The sequence below is a fragment of the Schistocerca gregaria genome, chromosome 8 (assembly GCF_023897955.1).
Source record: "Schistocerca gregaria isolate iqSchGreg1 chromosome 8, iqSchGreg1.2, whole genome shotgun sequence".
NCBI classification, from domain to species: Eukaryota; Metazoa; Arthropoda; class Insecta; order Orthoptera; family Acrididae; genus Schistocerca; species Schistocerca gregaria.
Genome location: NC_064927.1, coordinates 437,252,742 through 437,269,200, shown reverse-complemented (window position 1 = coordinate 437,269,200; position 16,459 = coordinate 437,252,742). Strand labels below are relative to the sequence as shown.

At 41.2% G+C, this 16,459-nt stretch overlaps 1 protein-coding gene across 1 annotated transcript in view; it reads right to left on the bottom strand.

Annotated features, from left to right (window-relative positions):
* The window catches only part of LOC126285229 (uncharacterized), a 488,025-nt gene that overhangs the window by 29,959 nt on the left and 441,607 nt on the right, over nucleotides 1-16,459 (bottom strand). Inside the window, exon 2 of the mRNA XM_049984528.1 lies at nucleotides 6,515-6,601. Within this exon, the coding sequence (XP_049840485.1) occupies nucleotides 6,515-6,601 (87 nt within the window). The remainder of the gene's footprint in view (nucleotides 1-6,514; nucleotides 6,602-16,459) is intronic.

The following is a 16,459-nucleotide window of genomic DNA, read 5'->3' as shown; positions in this document are numbered from 1 at the left end:
ATACTGCTAAGTGTATGTTCTGGAAGACATTTTCAGGGAGTAGAGCAGGAACAGGGAAGCATCAGGTACTTATATGCCTTGTGATGAAACTAGCATTTAGACTGAAGATGCAACAATTTAACCCAAAATACATTTTGGTTTCCGACACAATTTGGATTGATATCTCCATTATTTCCTTGTACGAATAACTGCCTAACATTTGCAAACGTTGGAGGGCAGAGAATTTTAGTCTCCTGATAGTCACTTCTCGAAAGGTCCGTACCGAGTAACATGTTGTGTGTTAGACAAAGAGCCATTCTTGTGATGAATGTGTGGTGTGTCAAAGTACCACCGACAGCCACAATGAACAGAGACTCATTTAGCGCCTGAGAGCTTGGCGGCTGTTACGTCAGGGGTACTGTGACACCGTTCAAATCGTTATGCCTCCCTCCCCCCCTCCTGCGCTAAAGCCTGTCGTATTTAAGAAGTGTCGCAGGACACGCGTGAAAGTGTAGCCCTATATGGCTAATGCTAATTTCCTACAGAACTGTGAAGCCCGTTTCTTTCTTCAGTACTATGGCCTTTGTTTAACATGTAGTATTGGAGGTATGCCGTTTTTCCAACTTTATAAAGTGCAATCTGAACCAGACGCCTTCCGCTACGTTCAAAGCAACATCGGTAGTCACTGAAACTATTTTAGTGTTACTTTGCAATGGATTTAACGAGATGTTGAATAGTTCTGATGTTCAAAAGTACCTGTTTTATAAAGATCTTTGGCTCCTACTGTATGTCCATACGTTCTAGAGTAAGCAGGAATTCGATTTTTTAGCAGACTGTATTTTCTCGTTTACATGTTTTATACGCATCTACATTCGCCTCGAGTACTTTGCTTTGATCACGCGGTATGCAATCGTCCTTTTTTGCGATATACATCTGAGGAAATTAGATTACCACACCTATTTTCATTCTCTGCTTTCGTATGGCATCATATTCTGGGGTAACTCATAACTGAGTAAAAGAGTGTTCATTGTACAAAAGCGTGTAATCAGAATAATTGCTAGAGCTCATCCGAGATCATCCTGCAGAGACTTATTTAAAGAGCTAGAAATCTTCACTGTAGCCTCACAGTATATATATTCACTTATGAAATTTGTCATTAACAGTCCGACCGAATTCAAAAGAAATAGCAGTGTACATGGCTACAACACTAGGAGAAAGGATGATCTTCACTACTCAAGGTTAAATCTAACTTTGCCTCAGAAGGGGGTAAATTATGCTGCCACAAAAGTCCTTGGTCACTTACCTAATAGCATCAAAAGTCTGACAGATAGACATATAGCATTTAAAAGGAAATTAAAGGAATTTCTTAATGGCAACTTCTTCTAGTCATTAGATGAATTTTTGGATGTAGTAAGTGGGTAATTTCCCAACCCCACCAAACGAAGAAAAAAAAAATTAAAAATATTGAGTGTCATGTAATATTTAGTCTAATGTAATATCTTGTATAGACACTTTTTATTAACTTGACACGTTCCACATCATTACGATAGACACTTTTTATTAACTTGACACGTTCCACATCATTACGAAGTGTCGTATTCATGATCTATGGAACAAGTCTGATATTCGGCTGTGTTTTTATATACCGACAGTACGTGTGTGTGTGTGTGTGTGTGTGTGTGTGTGTGTGTGTGTGTGTGTGTGTCTATTTGGAAAGTGTTCAACAATGCTGACGGTATCCTCATAAGCCGAGAGATGGCGTAATGCACCCAGGAACTTTGTTACACTCGTACAATAGCGCTTTGGTGGACCGGATATTACTTTGTGGAAAGCCGCAATGTTGCAGGCGCGTACTGGCCTCCGTGTCTTTGAACACGGTACGCTCACTAGCCAACGTTAATGTGGCACTGTACTCCATCCCCATGTAGGTTTTTTTCAGGGGTGAATTCTACCCTGACTTCATTTTTATGGATGAAAGTGCGCTCCCGCATCGAACAGGACCAGTGGAGGACCTATTGGGAGGGGAGGATATTCCGCGAACGAACTGGCCTGCCGTTACCCGACTTAAGCACCATCAAGCTCGCGTTTAGCAGCCGCACTATAGCACGTCCACATGCACCAATGACCATCCAGCAGCGGTCAAGCGAAATGGTGGAGGAGTGGAAACCCCTACCAGAAGAACTCCGTTCCACACTTGTGGCAAGCATGGGAGCCCGTTGCATGGTACGAACTGCTGTCCGTGCTGATCAAACACTCTATTAAGAACTATGTCAGGACTTTTGCAACGTCCAGGGGACAGTCAGTAGCGAGCAAGAGTGTGAATCGGACATCCAAGGAAGCTACGATCCCTTTGAAAATGTCCACCGCGGCTCGGGACGAACCATTGGGTTTAAGGTGAAATCCCAAAGAAAGCAGGTGTTGACAGATATGAAAATTACCGAACTATCAGTTTAATAAGTCACAGCTGCAAAACACTAGCGCGAATTATTTACAGACGAATGGAAACACTGGTAGAAGCCGACTACGGCGAAGATAAGTTTGGATTCCGCAGAAATGTTGGAACACGTGAGGCAATACTGACCCTACGACTTATCTTAGAAAATAGATTAAGGAAAAGCAAACCTACATTTCTAGCATTTGTAGACTTAGACAAAGCTTTTGACAATGTTGATTGGAATACTCTCTTTGAAATTCTGAAGATGGCAGGGGTAAAATACAGAAAGTGAAAGGCTATTTACAATTTGTACAGAAACCAGATGGCAGTTATAAGAATCGAGGGGTATGAAAGGGAAGCAGTGGTTGGGAAGGGAGTGAGACAGGGTCGTAGCCTCTCCCCGATGCTATTCAATCTATATATTGAGCAAGCAGTAAAGGAAACAAAAGAAAAGTTCGGAGTAGGTATTAAAATCCATGGAGAAGAAATAAAAAATTTGAGGTTCGCCGATGACATTGTTATTCTGTCAGAGACAGCAAAGGACTTGGAAGAGTAGTTGAATGGAATGGATAGTGTCTTGAAAGGAGGGTATAAGATGAACATCAACAAAAGCAAAACGAGGATAATGGAATGTAGACGAATTAAGTCGGGTGATGCTGCGGGAATTACATTAGGAAATGAGGCCCTTAAAGTAGTAAAGGAGTTTTGCTATTTGAGGAGCAAAATAACTGATTACGGTCGAAGTAGAGAGGATATAAAATGTAGACTGGCAATGGAAAGGAAAGCGTTTCTTAAGAAGTGAAATTTGTTAAGATCGAGTATTGATTTAAGTGTCAGGAAGTCGTTTCTCAAAGTATTTGTATGGAGTGTAGCCATGTATGAAAGTGAAACATGGACCATAAATAGTTTGGACAAGAAGAGAATAGAAGCTTTCGAAATGTGGTGTTAGAGAAGAATGCTGAAGACTAGATGGATAGATCATATAACTAATGAGAAAGTATTGAATAGGATTGGGGAGAAGAGAAGTTTGTGGCACAACTTGACTAGAAGAAGGGATCGGTTGGTAGGCCATGTTCTGAGGCATCAATGGATCACCAATTTAGTATTGGAGGGCAGCGAGGAGGGTAAAAATCGTAGAGGGAGACCAAGAGATGAATACACTAAGCAGATTCAGAAGGATGTAGTGTGCAGTAGGTAACGGGAGATGAAGAGGCTTGCACAGGATGGAGTAGCATGGAGAGGTGCATCAAACCAGTCTCAGGACTGAAGACCACAACAACAACAACAACAACAACAACAACAAGGTGAAATCCTTTCGACCACGGCATAATAGCCCAAAATATTGTATTAATTGTGTCAAGGGGACCATCATATCTCGGCATGACTTCAGTGATCAATGGCTTTGAATAAAAGTGTCATTTCTGTTTTTCTCATTGCGTAGCTCTTACCTTCTGTGGTATCGTGTAGCTGTCCTTTCTGTGTATGTTCCAAGGTTAATTGTTCTGTTACGTAACAGCGACACATCACGAAAAGAACTGAATGAAACTGAAATATCTAGGTCTAGAGAGGGGCCATGGGGTAGATGTTACTGAGATCCTTGAGACAACCGATCATGACAAAAGTGTTCCCGATGCGTGCAGTATAAGTGAGACAGGTGAAATAACTTAGCCTTCAAGAAAGGTGTAATAATTCAGTTTCCAAACAAGATAGTCACTATCGGGTGGTGCTATTACAGATTCATCAACTGAGTGATTCATGGTTGCAAGAATGCTAAGATTGGTTGGAGCCAAGCTCAGGGAAGATCAGTTTGGATTCCGCAGAAATGTCGGAACACACTACGAGAGAGCTTTTGAAAATGTTGACTGAAACACACTCTTTGAAATTCTGACGTAGGTGGGGTTAAATACAGGGAGCGAAAGGTTTTTTATAACTTGAAATCAGTCTGTAGTTATCAGAGTCGAAGAACGTGAAAGGGATACAGTGGTTATGAAGGGAGTGAGGCAAGATTGTAGCCTATCCTCGATGTTATTCAGTCTGACAATCGTGCAAGCTGTAACGGAATCCAAGGCGAAATTTGTGAAGGGGTGGTGCAAGATCACGGAGAGGAAATTAAAACTTTTGAAGTTTGCCGATGACATTATAACTGTCAAAAAGTGAAATAAGCTTGGAAGAGCAACCGAACGGAATGGACAGCGTTCAAAGGAGGCTATAACATCAACACCAAGAAAATTAAAATAAGGATGATGGAATGCAGCTGAATTAAAGCAGGCTACGCTGCTGGTATTAGATCAGGAATTGACACACTGAAAGTAGTTGAAGGCTTCTCTAATTGGCCAACAAAATAACTGACCATCGCCGAAATATAGAGCATCTAAAGTACAGGCTGTCAATAGCAAGAAAAATGTTTCTGAAAGGAAAAAGAAATTTGATTAACACCGGCTGCACATTTACTTTAAAGAAGTTTTTCTGGAACTAGAGTTTTACAACCGGAATTGCGCTCTATGAAAACCCTAGTTCGGTAATTTTGATACACTACAGACATGACGTAGTTAATGGTTGCACTCCAGTAGTATTGACAGAATTGGTAGAGAAATAATGTGTAAGAGAGAAAATGGGAGCCGATGACTTCTCTTTGTTTCCCTTGTTTTGTTGTTTGATTTCCACATTACTGGAACCACACGTCATTCACTGTTTGTCCAGTGTGTATTTTATAACCTTACATAATATTTATTAGATTTTTTAAGTACGAAGAATTAGTTGATCGCGTAACCTCTGCGCTTTTATGTAACCTAAGTAATTACTTTTGATGCAAATACTCTTTACATGCATAAACATGAAAAGTATATGTAATTATTGTTGTTATTATGCACTCAATAGAACGTTCATCATGACCAAAGGCAACAGTCTGCTGTTATTATTTATTTATAAACGTGAAAGGTACTTGCGAACAATAGAAACACATTTTATACAAGTTCGACGAAGCTTTGAAGCGATGTTTGGAGTATATAGTTTATTCTTATGTAACATACAGAAGGATATCTATGTAGAACAAAAATATTCCGTAGGGTATCCGCCTCTCTATATATCCTCACTCATTTCCTAGTAGACGGATCACTGCTTCCTGGCTTTAGGGAGATCTAGTAAGACACTTATTGCATATGTTAAGAAAGCACTCGTTCTGATTTAGCGCCCAATACGTATGAGACACACCCAACGTACAGGTAACGCGGGTACATACTTAATTGACCAGAGCTACTCGAAATACTACCGTAGTCTACTTTTACTTTTGGTAGTCTATGAAAGCCTATGACAGTTTTTCAACTCCATTTGGACCGATAGCCTTGTACGAGGGTAAAATGTGACCGATAAATAGTTCAAACAAGGGGACGGTAGATGTTTTGAAAACGTGTTGTCACAGAAGAATGCTGGACATAAGGTAGGTAAATATACAGAATTATGGAAAGAAGGTCTTGATGGTACAACCTGAATAAAAGAAGGGATCGTATGATATAACTTATCTTGAGGTATCAAGAAATCGTCAATTCGGTTATAAAGGGAAGTCTGAAGGGTAAAACTTGTAGCGGGAGACCAAGGTATGATTACAGTGACAAAGTTGAATTGAATACAGGTTGCAGTATCATGCACAGATGAAGGGGCTTGCACGGGAATAGAGCGGATCGGTGCGTCGAACAGGTATTCCGACTGAAGACGATAACAATAACATTTATATGAACTCTCTCATTTTTCCAGCTGTGATTATGGAAACACTTTGAACATATGAGGATTTGCATACAAGATAAACGTGACTGAATTTAAACTAGGAATGCTCACTGTAGCGATGGTTGTAGGTGTTTGGGAGAAAAGTGTCAGAGGCGCTCGCCAGAAACAAGGAAGCGATGTGTTGGAAAAAGTTGACAAATACTGTTCCAGAGAAGAGTCATCTATGAATATAAAATGTTTCCTTCCTTGACGATGCTTTTTACCTTAGAAAGTAAACACTTTACTACGGAAGAGAGCGGAGCAATAGCACCTGGTCGGCAGTTGTAAAAATTCTCCACCTGACGTACAGACAGCCTGTACGGAGTTATATGGCAGCCCTACCTCCTTGTTTCCTGGAAGAGTGGGCAGCACAGGTGCGCCATCAGACAGCGCTTCCAGACCTGCGTAGACTCCCTCCAGGAGGCACAACTGCAACAGACGAGAGGAAACATGGTCACAAGAGGCTCACAACACTTGTACGCAATATGCTGCAAAATTTAAGGTTGGGAGACGTGTAACTTGCACACGTTGTGATGTAATTTTCCTGAGGTCTCTAATCCTTTTGTAAATTAAATACGCTACTGGCCATTAAAGTTGCTACACCACGAAGATGACGTTCTACAGACGCGAAATTTAACCGACAGGAAGAAGATGCTGTGAGTTGCAAATGATTAGCTTTTCAGAGCATTTACACAAGGCTGGCGCCGGTGGCGACACCTACAACGTGCTGACATGAGGAAAGTTTCCAACCGATTTCTCATACACAAACAGAAGTTGGCCGGCGTTGCCTGCTGAAACTTTGTTGTGATGCCTTGTGTAAGGAGGAGAAATGCGTACCATCACGTTTCCGACTTTCATAAAGGTCGGATTGTAGCCTATCGCGATTGCGGTTTATCGTATCGCGACATTGCTGCTCGCGTTAGTCGAGATCCAATGACTGTTAGCAGAATATGGAATCAGTGGGTTCAGAAGGGTAATACGGAACGCTGTGCTGGGTCTCCACGGCCTCATATCACTAGCAGTCGAAATGACAGGCATCTCATCCGCAAGGCTGTAACTGATCGTGCATCCGCTTCTCGATCCCTCAGTCAACAGATGGGGACGTTTGCAAGGCAACAACTATCTGCACGAACAGTTTGATGACGTTTGCAGCAGGATGGACTAACAGCTCGGAGACCATGGCTGCGGTTACCATTGACACTGCATCAGAGACAGGAGCGCCTGTGATAGTGTACTCAACGACGAACCTGGGTGCACGAATGGCAAAACGTCATTTTTTTCGGATGAATCCAGGTTCTGTTTACAGCATCATGATGGTCGCATCCGTGTTTGGCGACATCGTGGTGAACACACATTGGAAGCGTATATTCGTCATCGCCATACTGGCGTATTACCGAGCGTGATGGTATTGGGTTCCATTGGTCACAAGTCTCGGTCACCTCTTGTTCGCACTGACGGCGCTTTGAAGAGAGGACGTTATACATTTCAGATTTGTTACGACCCGTGGCTCTACCCTTCATTCGATCCCTGCGAAACCCTATATTTCAGCAGCATAATGCACGACCGCATGTTGCAGGTCCTGTACGGGGGCTTTTCTGGATACAGAAAAGCTTCCTTCAGACAATAGGCTCTTTCTTCATCAAAACCTAATTTTTCGAGCTATAAAAGTTGGTTCTGATGTAAGGTAAAATACACTTCTGGCTACTACACTTAACTGCTCGAAGTCGTCTCTTTTCAGACAATCATTTTGCCTGTATGGGAAAATACTGTTGACATTTCTGCCGTGTTTGCGAATTAAATTTGGGTTTCTTTAACACCCACTTTATCCAAAACACTGTATTTCTTTTTCTATATACTAAGGCACGTTTCGATACCTGTGTGTCGCCTTCTGTGGGTCTCGATCTATTTCTGTGAAATATCATACGAAGTTCATAGATTTTTTTCTATTTTTTAAAAACTACACCTAGTGCATTTTAAAAATTTGTTTCACTTGTTCACATGAAAATATATTACTTGTCGAAAAGGCTTGTTTTTATGCCTGATTATAGACTTGACAACCTACTTTTCCGTGATTAGTGGTTGTTTATGTCACTGAACTCAATCTATGTTTTCGTCCAGTTGTGCATCTCAGGTAGGTTTTCTTTTTTATTACATTTGTACACATTGTTTTTCACGTTTTTAATGCACGTTTATGTCGTGGTGCAGGGTCTCTATAACCTTCGTTGCTCACTTGTTAATCGTTTGTTTGTTGAGTGTGGCGCTAATTGTGAATGCTTGGTGAAAAAGATTGTGATTTGTGTGCCGAGGGAGAACTTGTTTGAAGTGCTGTGTGTGTGTGTGTGTGTGTGTGTGTGTGTGTGTGTGTGAAGAATGAGACAGAGGAGAGAAAGAGAGAGAGAGAGAGAGAGAGAGAGAGAGAGAGAGAGAGAGAGAGAGAGAGAGAGGGGGGGGGGGGGGAGAGAGCGAGCGAGCGAGCGAGCGAGAGAGAGAGAGAGAGAGAGATCTAGAAAAATCGTGGAGGGGATTGTGTAGCACATCATTTTGGATATTCGAGGATGTTTGAACAATATGTTTTGCAAGGCAAGTGATTTTGTATAATTTACAGAAAGTCGCAAACAATTTTTTGTTAAGTGGTGTTGTATATTCGTGTGAGAATTTCTTTCCTCATACCACTGTTTTTTCTATGTGGTAGCTCCTCTCTTTTGCGTTTCTGTTAGAGACTGTTGCATTTTCTGAGGATCCTGAAATCAGTCTCGGTGTTGTTTTTATGTGATGGTTTTCTTGTATGAGAATATCTGCAAAAGTTTAGTGTCTACTGTCACTTTTCAAGGCTCTGAAGTGCTCAGAATATCTAGTTTTACAATTTCTGCTTGTTTGACCTATGTATACAGACTGGCAGGAACTACCGGTTAACTGATAGACCCCGTCTGTGGAAGTACTCTTTGTTTTCAGATTTTTCTGTGCCGTGTTGTTTGTGTCGACTGATATTTGTAACCTTGTTTCTTCAGAATGTTCACCACCCTGTAGACGTTTTTGCTGTTGCTTGTTAGTATGTGACATAATATGTTCTCTGTAAAGTGTTCCTGGTACTGTGTGTTTATCTTTGTATTTGTCATGTATTGGTGTTCCTGGCTCTTTGTTGTGGCTGATAATATATCCATAATTTATTCATATTTAACATGCAATATGGGTTTTTATTTTGTTGTTCACTTTGTTTATTATTGGGTGTTGTAGCCATTGACTCTGGCTGTCTGGTGTATTGCAGTTACCGTGTATAGTTAAGTTTATCCAGTGGAGTTTTGTTAATCTTGTGTAGCACGTATCCGAAACTTATATGTTTCTGTGCCAGTGACTGGATTAGTTATGAACTGCACTAGTTATTAATGGTGTGCTGGTGACTATAGATTTCATGGCTATTTCAAAATTATTATTGTTGTCGATTATGGCTATGTCAATGTCTAGGAAATTGAGTTTCCTGTCTGTTTCTGCCTCAATGCTGAATTTTATTTTACGGTGTACTGTAACTGTGTCACTGTGTGGCTGTTACATCTACCAAACAAATAATGTCGTCTTTTTACATAACAATATTTTTCCTCATATTTGCATTATCAGCATTCCTCGTGTGGTTCGAGTTTACACACGTGACTCCCCTTTTAGAAATTACTTATATGAAACAAGAATCACCTCTCAGTCACAGTGACATAACAGGTTTTGTGTTGGGTATCTTCCATGAACTAAGCCCACCAAACCTTTGACTTGAACACTGCTCAACTTAGCTGTGGACACTATTCTTTCAAAAAGCGTTCAGCTGATCCATCACAGACGATTTACGAGGACAAAGTACCTCGAATTAGGTAATTGGTTTTAATCAACTGAAACATTGGTTTCCAAGACCATACAAATTTCAAATATCATTGATGTATACGAAATTCGATCAAACAATGATTGGAATCATTTACTTTCGCAGGATTTCTACTTCCGATTTTCAAAATTTTGTATCGTGTTGGTACACATGTTTCTGATGCGTGTTTGCATTTTCAGCTGTTTTGAATATTTAGTTTATTGTTCACATTCGAAAAGGTTATACGTGTTTTTGACTGCTCGGAGAATTTTTAGTTTCCAAAAAGACGGATCGAAGAAGTTCCTTGAAATTTTGCTTGAAAATGGAATAAAGTGCAGCACCGCAGTCGGAATGTTATCTACCAAGAGTTCAAATGGTTCAAATGGCTCTGAGCACTATGGGACTTAACTTCTATGGTCGTCAGAACTTAGAACTACTTAAACCTAACTAACCTAAGGGCATCACACACATCCATGCCCGAGGCAGGATTCGAACCTGCGACCGTAGAAGTCACGCGGTTCCGGACTGAGCGCCTAGAACCCTACTAAGAGTATGACAAGAGTTTACAAGTGGTGTAAAAGTTTCAAAGTAGATCGAGAAGACGTTGAAGACGACCACGCTGGACGCCCTAGCACGTAAATTACTGACGACAATGTGGAAGAAATATGGAAAATGGTTTTTGAAAATCGTCGAATTACTATCAGACAGGTTGCTGATGAAGTCGGTATATCCTTTGGCTCATGCGAAGCAATTTCTTTGGATATTTTTGGCGTGAAACGTGTAGCAGTAAAGTTTGTTCCAAAATTGTTGAATTTCAACCAACAACGACGTCGCGTACACATCTAAAATGTTATGAAATATGGTACACGGGTATGACGTCGAAACGAAGTCTCAATCCTCCGACTGTAAACTCCCTAAAAAGCAAGGACCAAAAAAAATTTCAACAAGTTCGATCACCTGTGAATGTTCTCACATGTTTCTTCGATTACAATTCGATGGTGCGTCATGGGTTCCTGCCTTGTGGTCGAACGGTCAATAAGAAATACTACCTGGAAGTTATGTGCCGTTTGCGCGACGGAATCCTAAGAAAACGACCAGTAGGGTGGCAATAATTCTTGGAAATGCTCTATATTACACCTCAACTCTTGTTCGTGATTTTTTTTGGCAGAAAACAAAAACATTACGTTACCTTAGCCACTGTTATCGCCGAACATGGCCCACTGCGACTTTTTCTATTCTTGACGTCGAAGAGAAATGTTAAACGATGTCACTTTGTTACCACTGACGAGATGAAAACAGAATCGCCGTCGAAGCTGAACACCATAACGAAAAATAATTTGCAGAAGCACTTCCAACATTGGAAAAAGCAATGGCAAAAGTGTATTATATCTGAGGGGGATTACTTTGATGGAGACAAAGCTCATGTTGAGAAATAAACAAAAAAACTAAAAATTCCTTAACAAAAAGGAAAATTGTCGATCACGACTCGTACATAGACTGAAGCAATGAATGAAAATTTGTAACAGTTCTAGTATTCAAACCCGGGTCTTCTGCTCCCTAGCAGATGCTCTAACCACTACGCCACCCTGACACAGTGGCTTTACAACTGCATGGACTACCCCAGCACGCCTTCTTCCTCAATCAATATTCCCATTCACACTCAGCCCACTTCATATTTCTCCTAAAGACGAACAGCACTGCCTGGGTTCGTTTTGTTCGATGTTGAGGTGCTATTCCAATACAGTCTCTATTTTGTTTTCTTAGAGTGTATAATTATTGCCATGCTGTGCTATCACCCTGTGAAAAAAAGTATCGACCTCATCGATATGATTCTCTGAGTAAGTAGGAAAACTTTTGGTTTTGGCATCTTGACTAAAAACAGTGGATCTTCACGTAATGGAAGACTGCGTAAGCAGACCAGCTTGCTGCACCTGTCTGTGTCCCGGTACTCATTTGTGAGTGAATTACGGGGAGTGAGCCCTAAGCTGGAAACAAGGGCAAAGTGGAGCGGCTTTCTGCAGACCATTGTTACTGGCTGCAAGTGTCGCTTTCACGGGCTCCAGATGCCTTGATTGGAAAACTCGTACGCTGCCGCAGTCTTTCAGGAAGCACTTGAACTGTAGAACACAAACAACGAACGGAAAGAACTACGCTTATTTCATACACGAAATTCAGCAGCAAACACCGCCAATATGTCTATGACCGTACTACGATTTTTGATGACAGAATACCTTCACATTAAACAACATGTACTTTACCTGTTGTAGCGTTTTGGGGCTGCTATTTTTGATGGTAACTACGGCAGTGAATTAAACAACCTTACATCAGTATTTAACTTAAGTATAGCTATTAGGAATAGTGTGTTTTTAGGTTGGTTAGTAGTTCCAAGTACGCATGGCGAGATCGAGCCACTAATGCTCGCTTTCCTCTGCCATCAGGTCAGGTGTTCAAGTGTGGACGTTTGGACGCAAAATGGTTAGTCTACAATGACAGTGTAGGTCAGTTAGTGGCGCAGTTACAACCGCGCAGAAAACATCATATAGTAATTTATGTGACGTGTTTGCGGGAATACTGTTAGACGAAAAGAAAAAGCAACTGACGCACTTCAGCGTGTACATGTTATGGTACCAATGATCACAATATCTATTCCTATTCCCCTAACACCCTTTGTTATAGAAAGGGAACAGCAAGTAGGCGGAGATAAGATGCGAAATTTGATACTGTGAGAAGAATTTGACAGAGCACTGAAAAAAACGTAAGTCGAAAGCTGGATGCTGCAATAGACGACGCCCACTCAGAATTATTAAAGCCCTTGGGAGAACCAGCCATGACAAAATTATTCCACCTTTTGTGCAAGATAAATCACGCAGGTCAAACACCACCAATCTTTAAGAATGCATTAATTCCACTTCAAAAGAAGGCTGGTGTTCAGACGTACTAATTTGGCCGAACCACCAGGTTAATTACCCGTGGTTGCAAAATACTGACATGAAATACTTGCAGAAAAATGGAAAACTTGATAGAACGTGTACTCGGGTTTTCGGAGAAACGCAGCATCACGCGAGGCAACATTGACCGAATTATTTTAGCAAACAGATTAAAGAAAGGTAAACTTAGGTTCATAGTGTTTGTAGATTTAGAGAAAAGTTTTGACGGGTTTAACTAAAATACACACATTGAAATTCTGAAGATAACAGAGATGAAATGTAGGGAGCGAAAGGTTATTTACAACTTGTACAGAAACCAGCGGGCAGCTTAAAAGTCGAAGGGCATGAAAAGGATGTACTGGTTGAGAAGAGGGGTAAGGCACAGTTGTAATCCATTTCCAGTATTATTCAATCTCTACACTGAGCATTTATGGAAATGAAGGAGAAATTTGCGAAGCAGATTAAATTTCACGGAGGAGATATGAAGTCTAACCTTGCAAGAAAGTGAAATGTGGACGACAAACAGTTCCTACAAGGAAAAACAGATGTTTTTGAAATGTGGTGCCAGAGAAGAATGCTCAGGATTAGATGAGTTGAACGAACAGATGATAAGAGGGCATCTAGAGACATCGAGCAATCGTCAGTTCCGTAACGGGTGTGTTGTGTGTATGTGGAGGGGAGGGGGCGGGGTGAATTTCCGAACGAGACGAACACAGTAAACAGGTTCAAATTTATGTACGATTTTTGAGAGGTGAAGAGGGATAGAGTAACGTGAAGAGCTGTATCAAACCAGGCTTCGAATTGAGGACAACAAAGAGGGCAACACCGCTAAATATAGAGCGGAGTTACGAGTTATTACCCGTCGCAGCGACAGAGTTTTTCCAACCAAGCACCAGGCATGTTGAAGAGGAGCAGAGAGAATTCAAACTAGAAATATTTAGGTAGAGGATTTCCGTTTCCAATGTACGTTGTGTCCAAGGAAGAATGGTCAGTATTCAGAGATATGAGAGGGACAATCATTCGAAGTAAAAAAGTCTAGTAAATATGCGCTCTAAAATGCATGCATTATTCAGCTTCGCTACCGTGGAAACACATCTCTTCTACTGAAGAAGTGCTCATAGCTCCTAAAGTATGAATTTTAAAATCCCTGTTTATTAGGCAACTTTTCCTTGTTTTTTCCACACTAGCTTCTCCCAAAATATGGAAAGCAAAAGTTTACAGTAGAGAGATTTGTTACACAATTTCGATGGTGAAGTGCTGACAGTTAAGGTGTGCATTTTAGGGGCTATGTTTACTTGACATTTTCGCTTCCAATGATCGTTCCCGTCATATCCATGAATGCTGAATTTTCCTCCTGGGATTTTCTGTAAATCTTACAACATCAAAAGCCTGCCAAAAACTCTGAACCTGGACTAGGGCACAATGTAAATTTAATTATGGAATGATGTGTCCCAAACAAGAAATAAAAAATCCCAATGTGTCTGTGAGCCTATTTGTTTATGCACAAATTCGATTGCTTCCTGGAAATCTACAGTGTAACTACGTCGTTGGTGGATCGAAGGCAATGCGATCGAGGCGATGGTTTTTTTTTCTATTCCCTATTCATGGGACTTTGTTGGGCCGCCGTAGAACTTTATTCTTTTCAGTCAAATATCTCAGAAGGCTATCAGTGGGGCACCCAACAGACGAAACTTGGGAGGAGACTTCAGACTGCGAAATTCAACTGATAACTATAAGAAGCCTCACAAAACCTTAGTGGGAACCGGGAAATTGGAATTAGTTTAATTCATTTATGGGACGATGTTCACCATTTCCCAGTCGAAAATTAAAATTTTGAGCATGTGAATCTTCTTCTACCTCTTCTAACGCCTTTGTTCCGTACATACACAGGGTCGACATGATTATTACCGGATCTGACGTTTTAAATGCTGCTGGTTGGCTACCCCTTTACCCACGGAAGGGAATTTGTGTAACCGCAGCTGCCTGCGTGTCGTGTTGTCTATGTGAAAGTGTGATAACATTGTTGAAACGTTTGCAAATTGTGTAACTGAGCCGGAAGTCGTATGCGGGAAACACCTAAAACCCACATCCAAGTTGGCACACTGGCTCTTGCCGGTAATCTGCAGCGCATATTCGATCAGGGGCCTACGCGCCTGCCCGAATCCCGGAAGCACGATGCTTAAACAGCAGCCTATGCGGAATGGTAATTTTGTGTATGTGTATGTGCAGGGTGTTTCAACCTCTTTGTAACAAACATCTTGGATTGAGACATCACGCCAGGCAAAACGACTTTAGTTAGAGACAAAAGTTCACTGAAGCTCCCCAGTGATGCTAAGCGTCGTTTAGCATTCGCTGACCCTGGAATGAGAACATTCCACTGAAGCAGCAGTATCTACTAACCAGGTGTACAGCATACTACATACCCCAGTAAATTTTTTATTGATGTCACAAGAATTAATGAGTGTTCCCAGGAGGATAAACAAATTTTAGAAATGAATCCAGACCTTCACCTTTTTTCTGCCTACTCCCTTTCTCGTGAAGCAGATGACTGGATGATAGGCAACACACATTGCATACAAACATGGCAGTCAAACTTTCCGCAGCCTATCAGGGATATAACCAGTCCTACACAACACCCAACATCGCCAGGAAGCGAGAGTAGACTTTTTGACTGTAACAAAATTTGTTCCCCATATCCCGCAAACATTTTGGAACATTATTTCTATATTTATGTGTCTGTGTGCGTGTGTGCGTGTGTACGTGTGTGTGTGTGTGTGTGTGTGTGTGTGTGTCTTAAATGGCAGGTGAGTGAATCAACTTTAGATATAGTCGTTTAATTAACGTTGGCAGCTACCTGTATTTCGTTTGACACCGCTTCACTAACAGAACTTGGTTTAAGTTTACGTTTCCCAATCACACAAGAGCAAGCACTGCAAGGCACACATGTTCGTCTTTTGTCCATGAGAATCGTCAGTTCTGCTGCGACATTGTTCATACATCTTATAGTCTTTATCGAGGTCTTTGTTGCTGGGTGCTACTATGCAGGGGGAGGGTGGTCGTAGGGGTGATGACAAGCACCTCCCCGTACACAAAGAACATTTTACTAAATGCGTTACATTTTAAAGTGTATCATTTTCGGAGCCTCTTAGATAACTTTAGAAAAATAAAACAGTATGAAATAATGTCATATACGAGGCGTATTCGGAAACCACTGTGAAAATCCGATGGAACTTGGCATAGATGTGTTTGGACAGTGTCTTTAGTGTGCCTGTCGATCGCTTCACTTCGCTCTTTGCAGTTCAGTGATCACTTAGAAGTGCTTGAAACAACAGTGTCTCCCGCCAAGTATATGGATCTGGTGAGAGATTTCGCTAGAAGCTATGCAGTCCACATGACATAAATGTCATGTGTTCCTTTCAAGCCAATTTTCAGCCGCATTCTGAAGACGCTCCTGCAGCATTTTCGATGGGAAGTATTTGATCACCCACAGTAGAGCCCTTAATTAGCTCCCTCCATTGT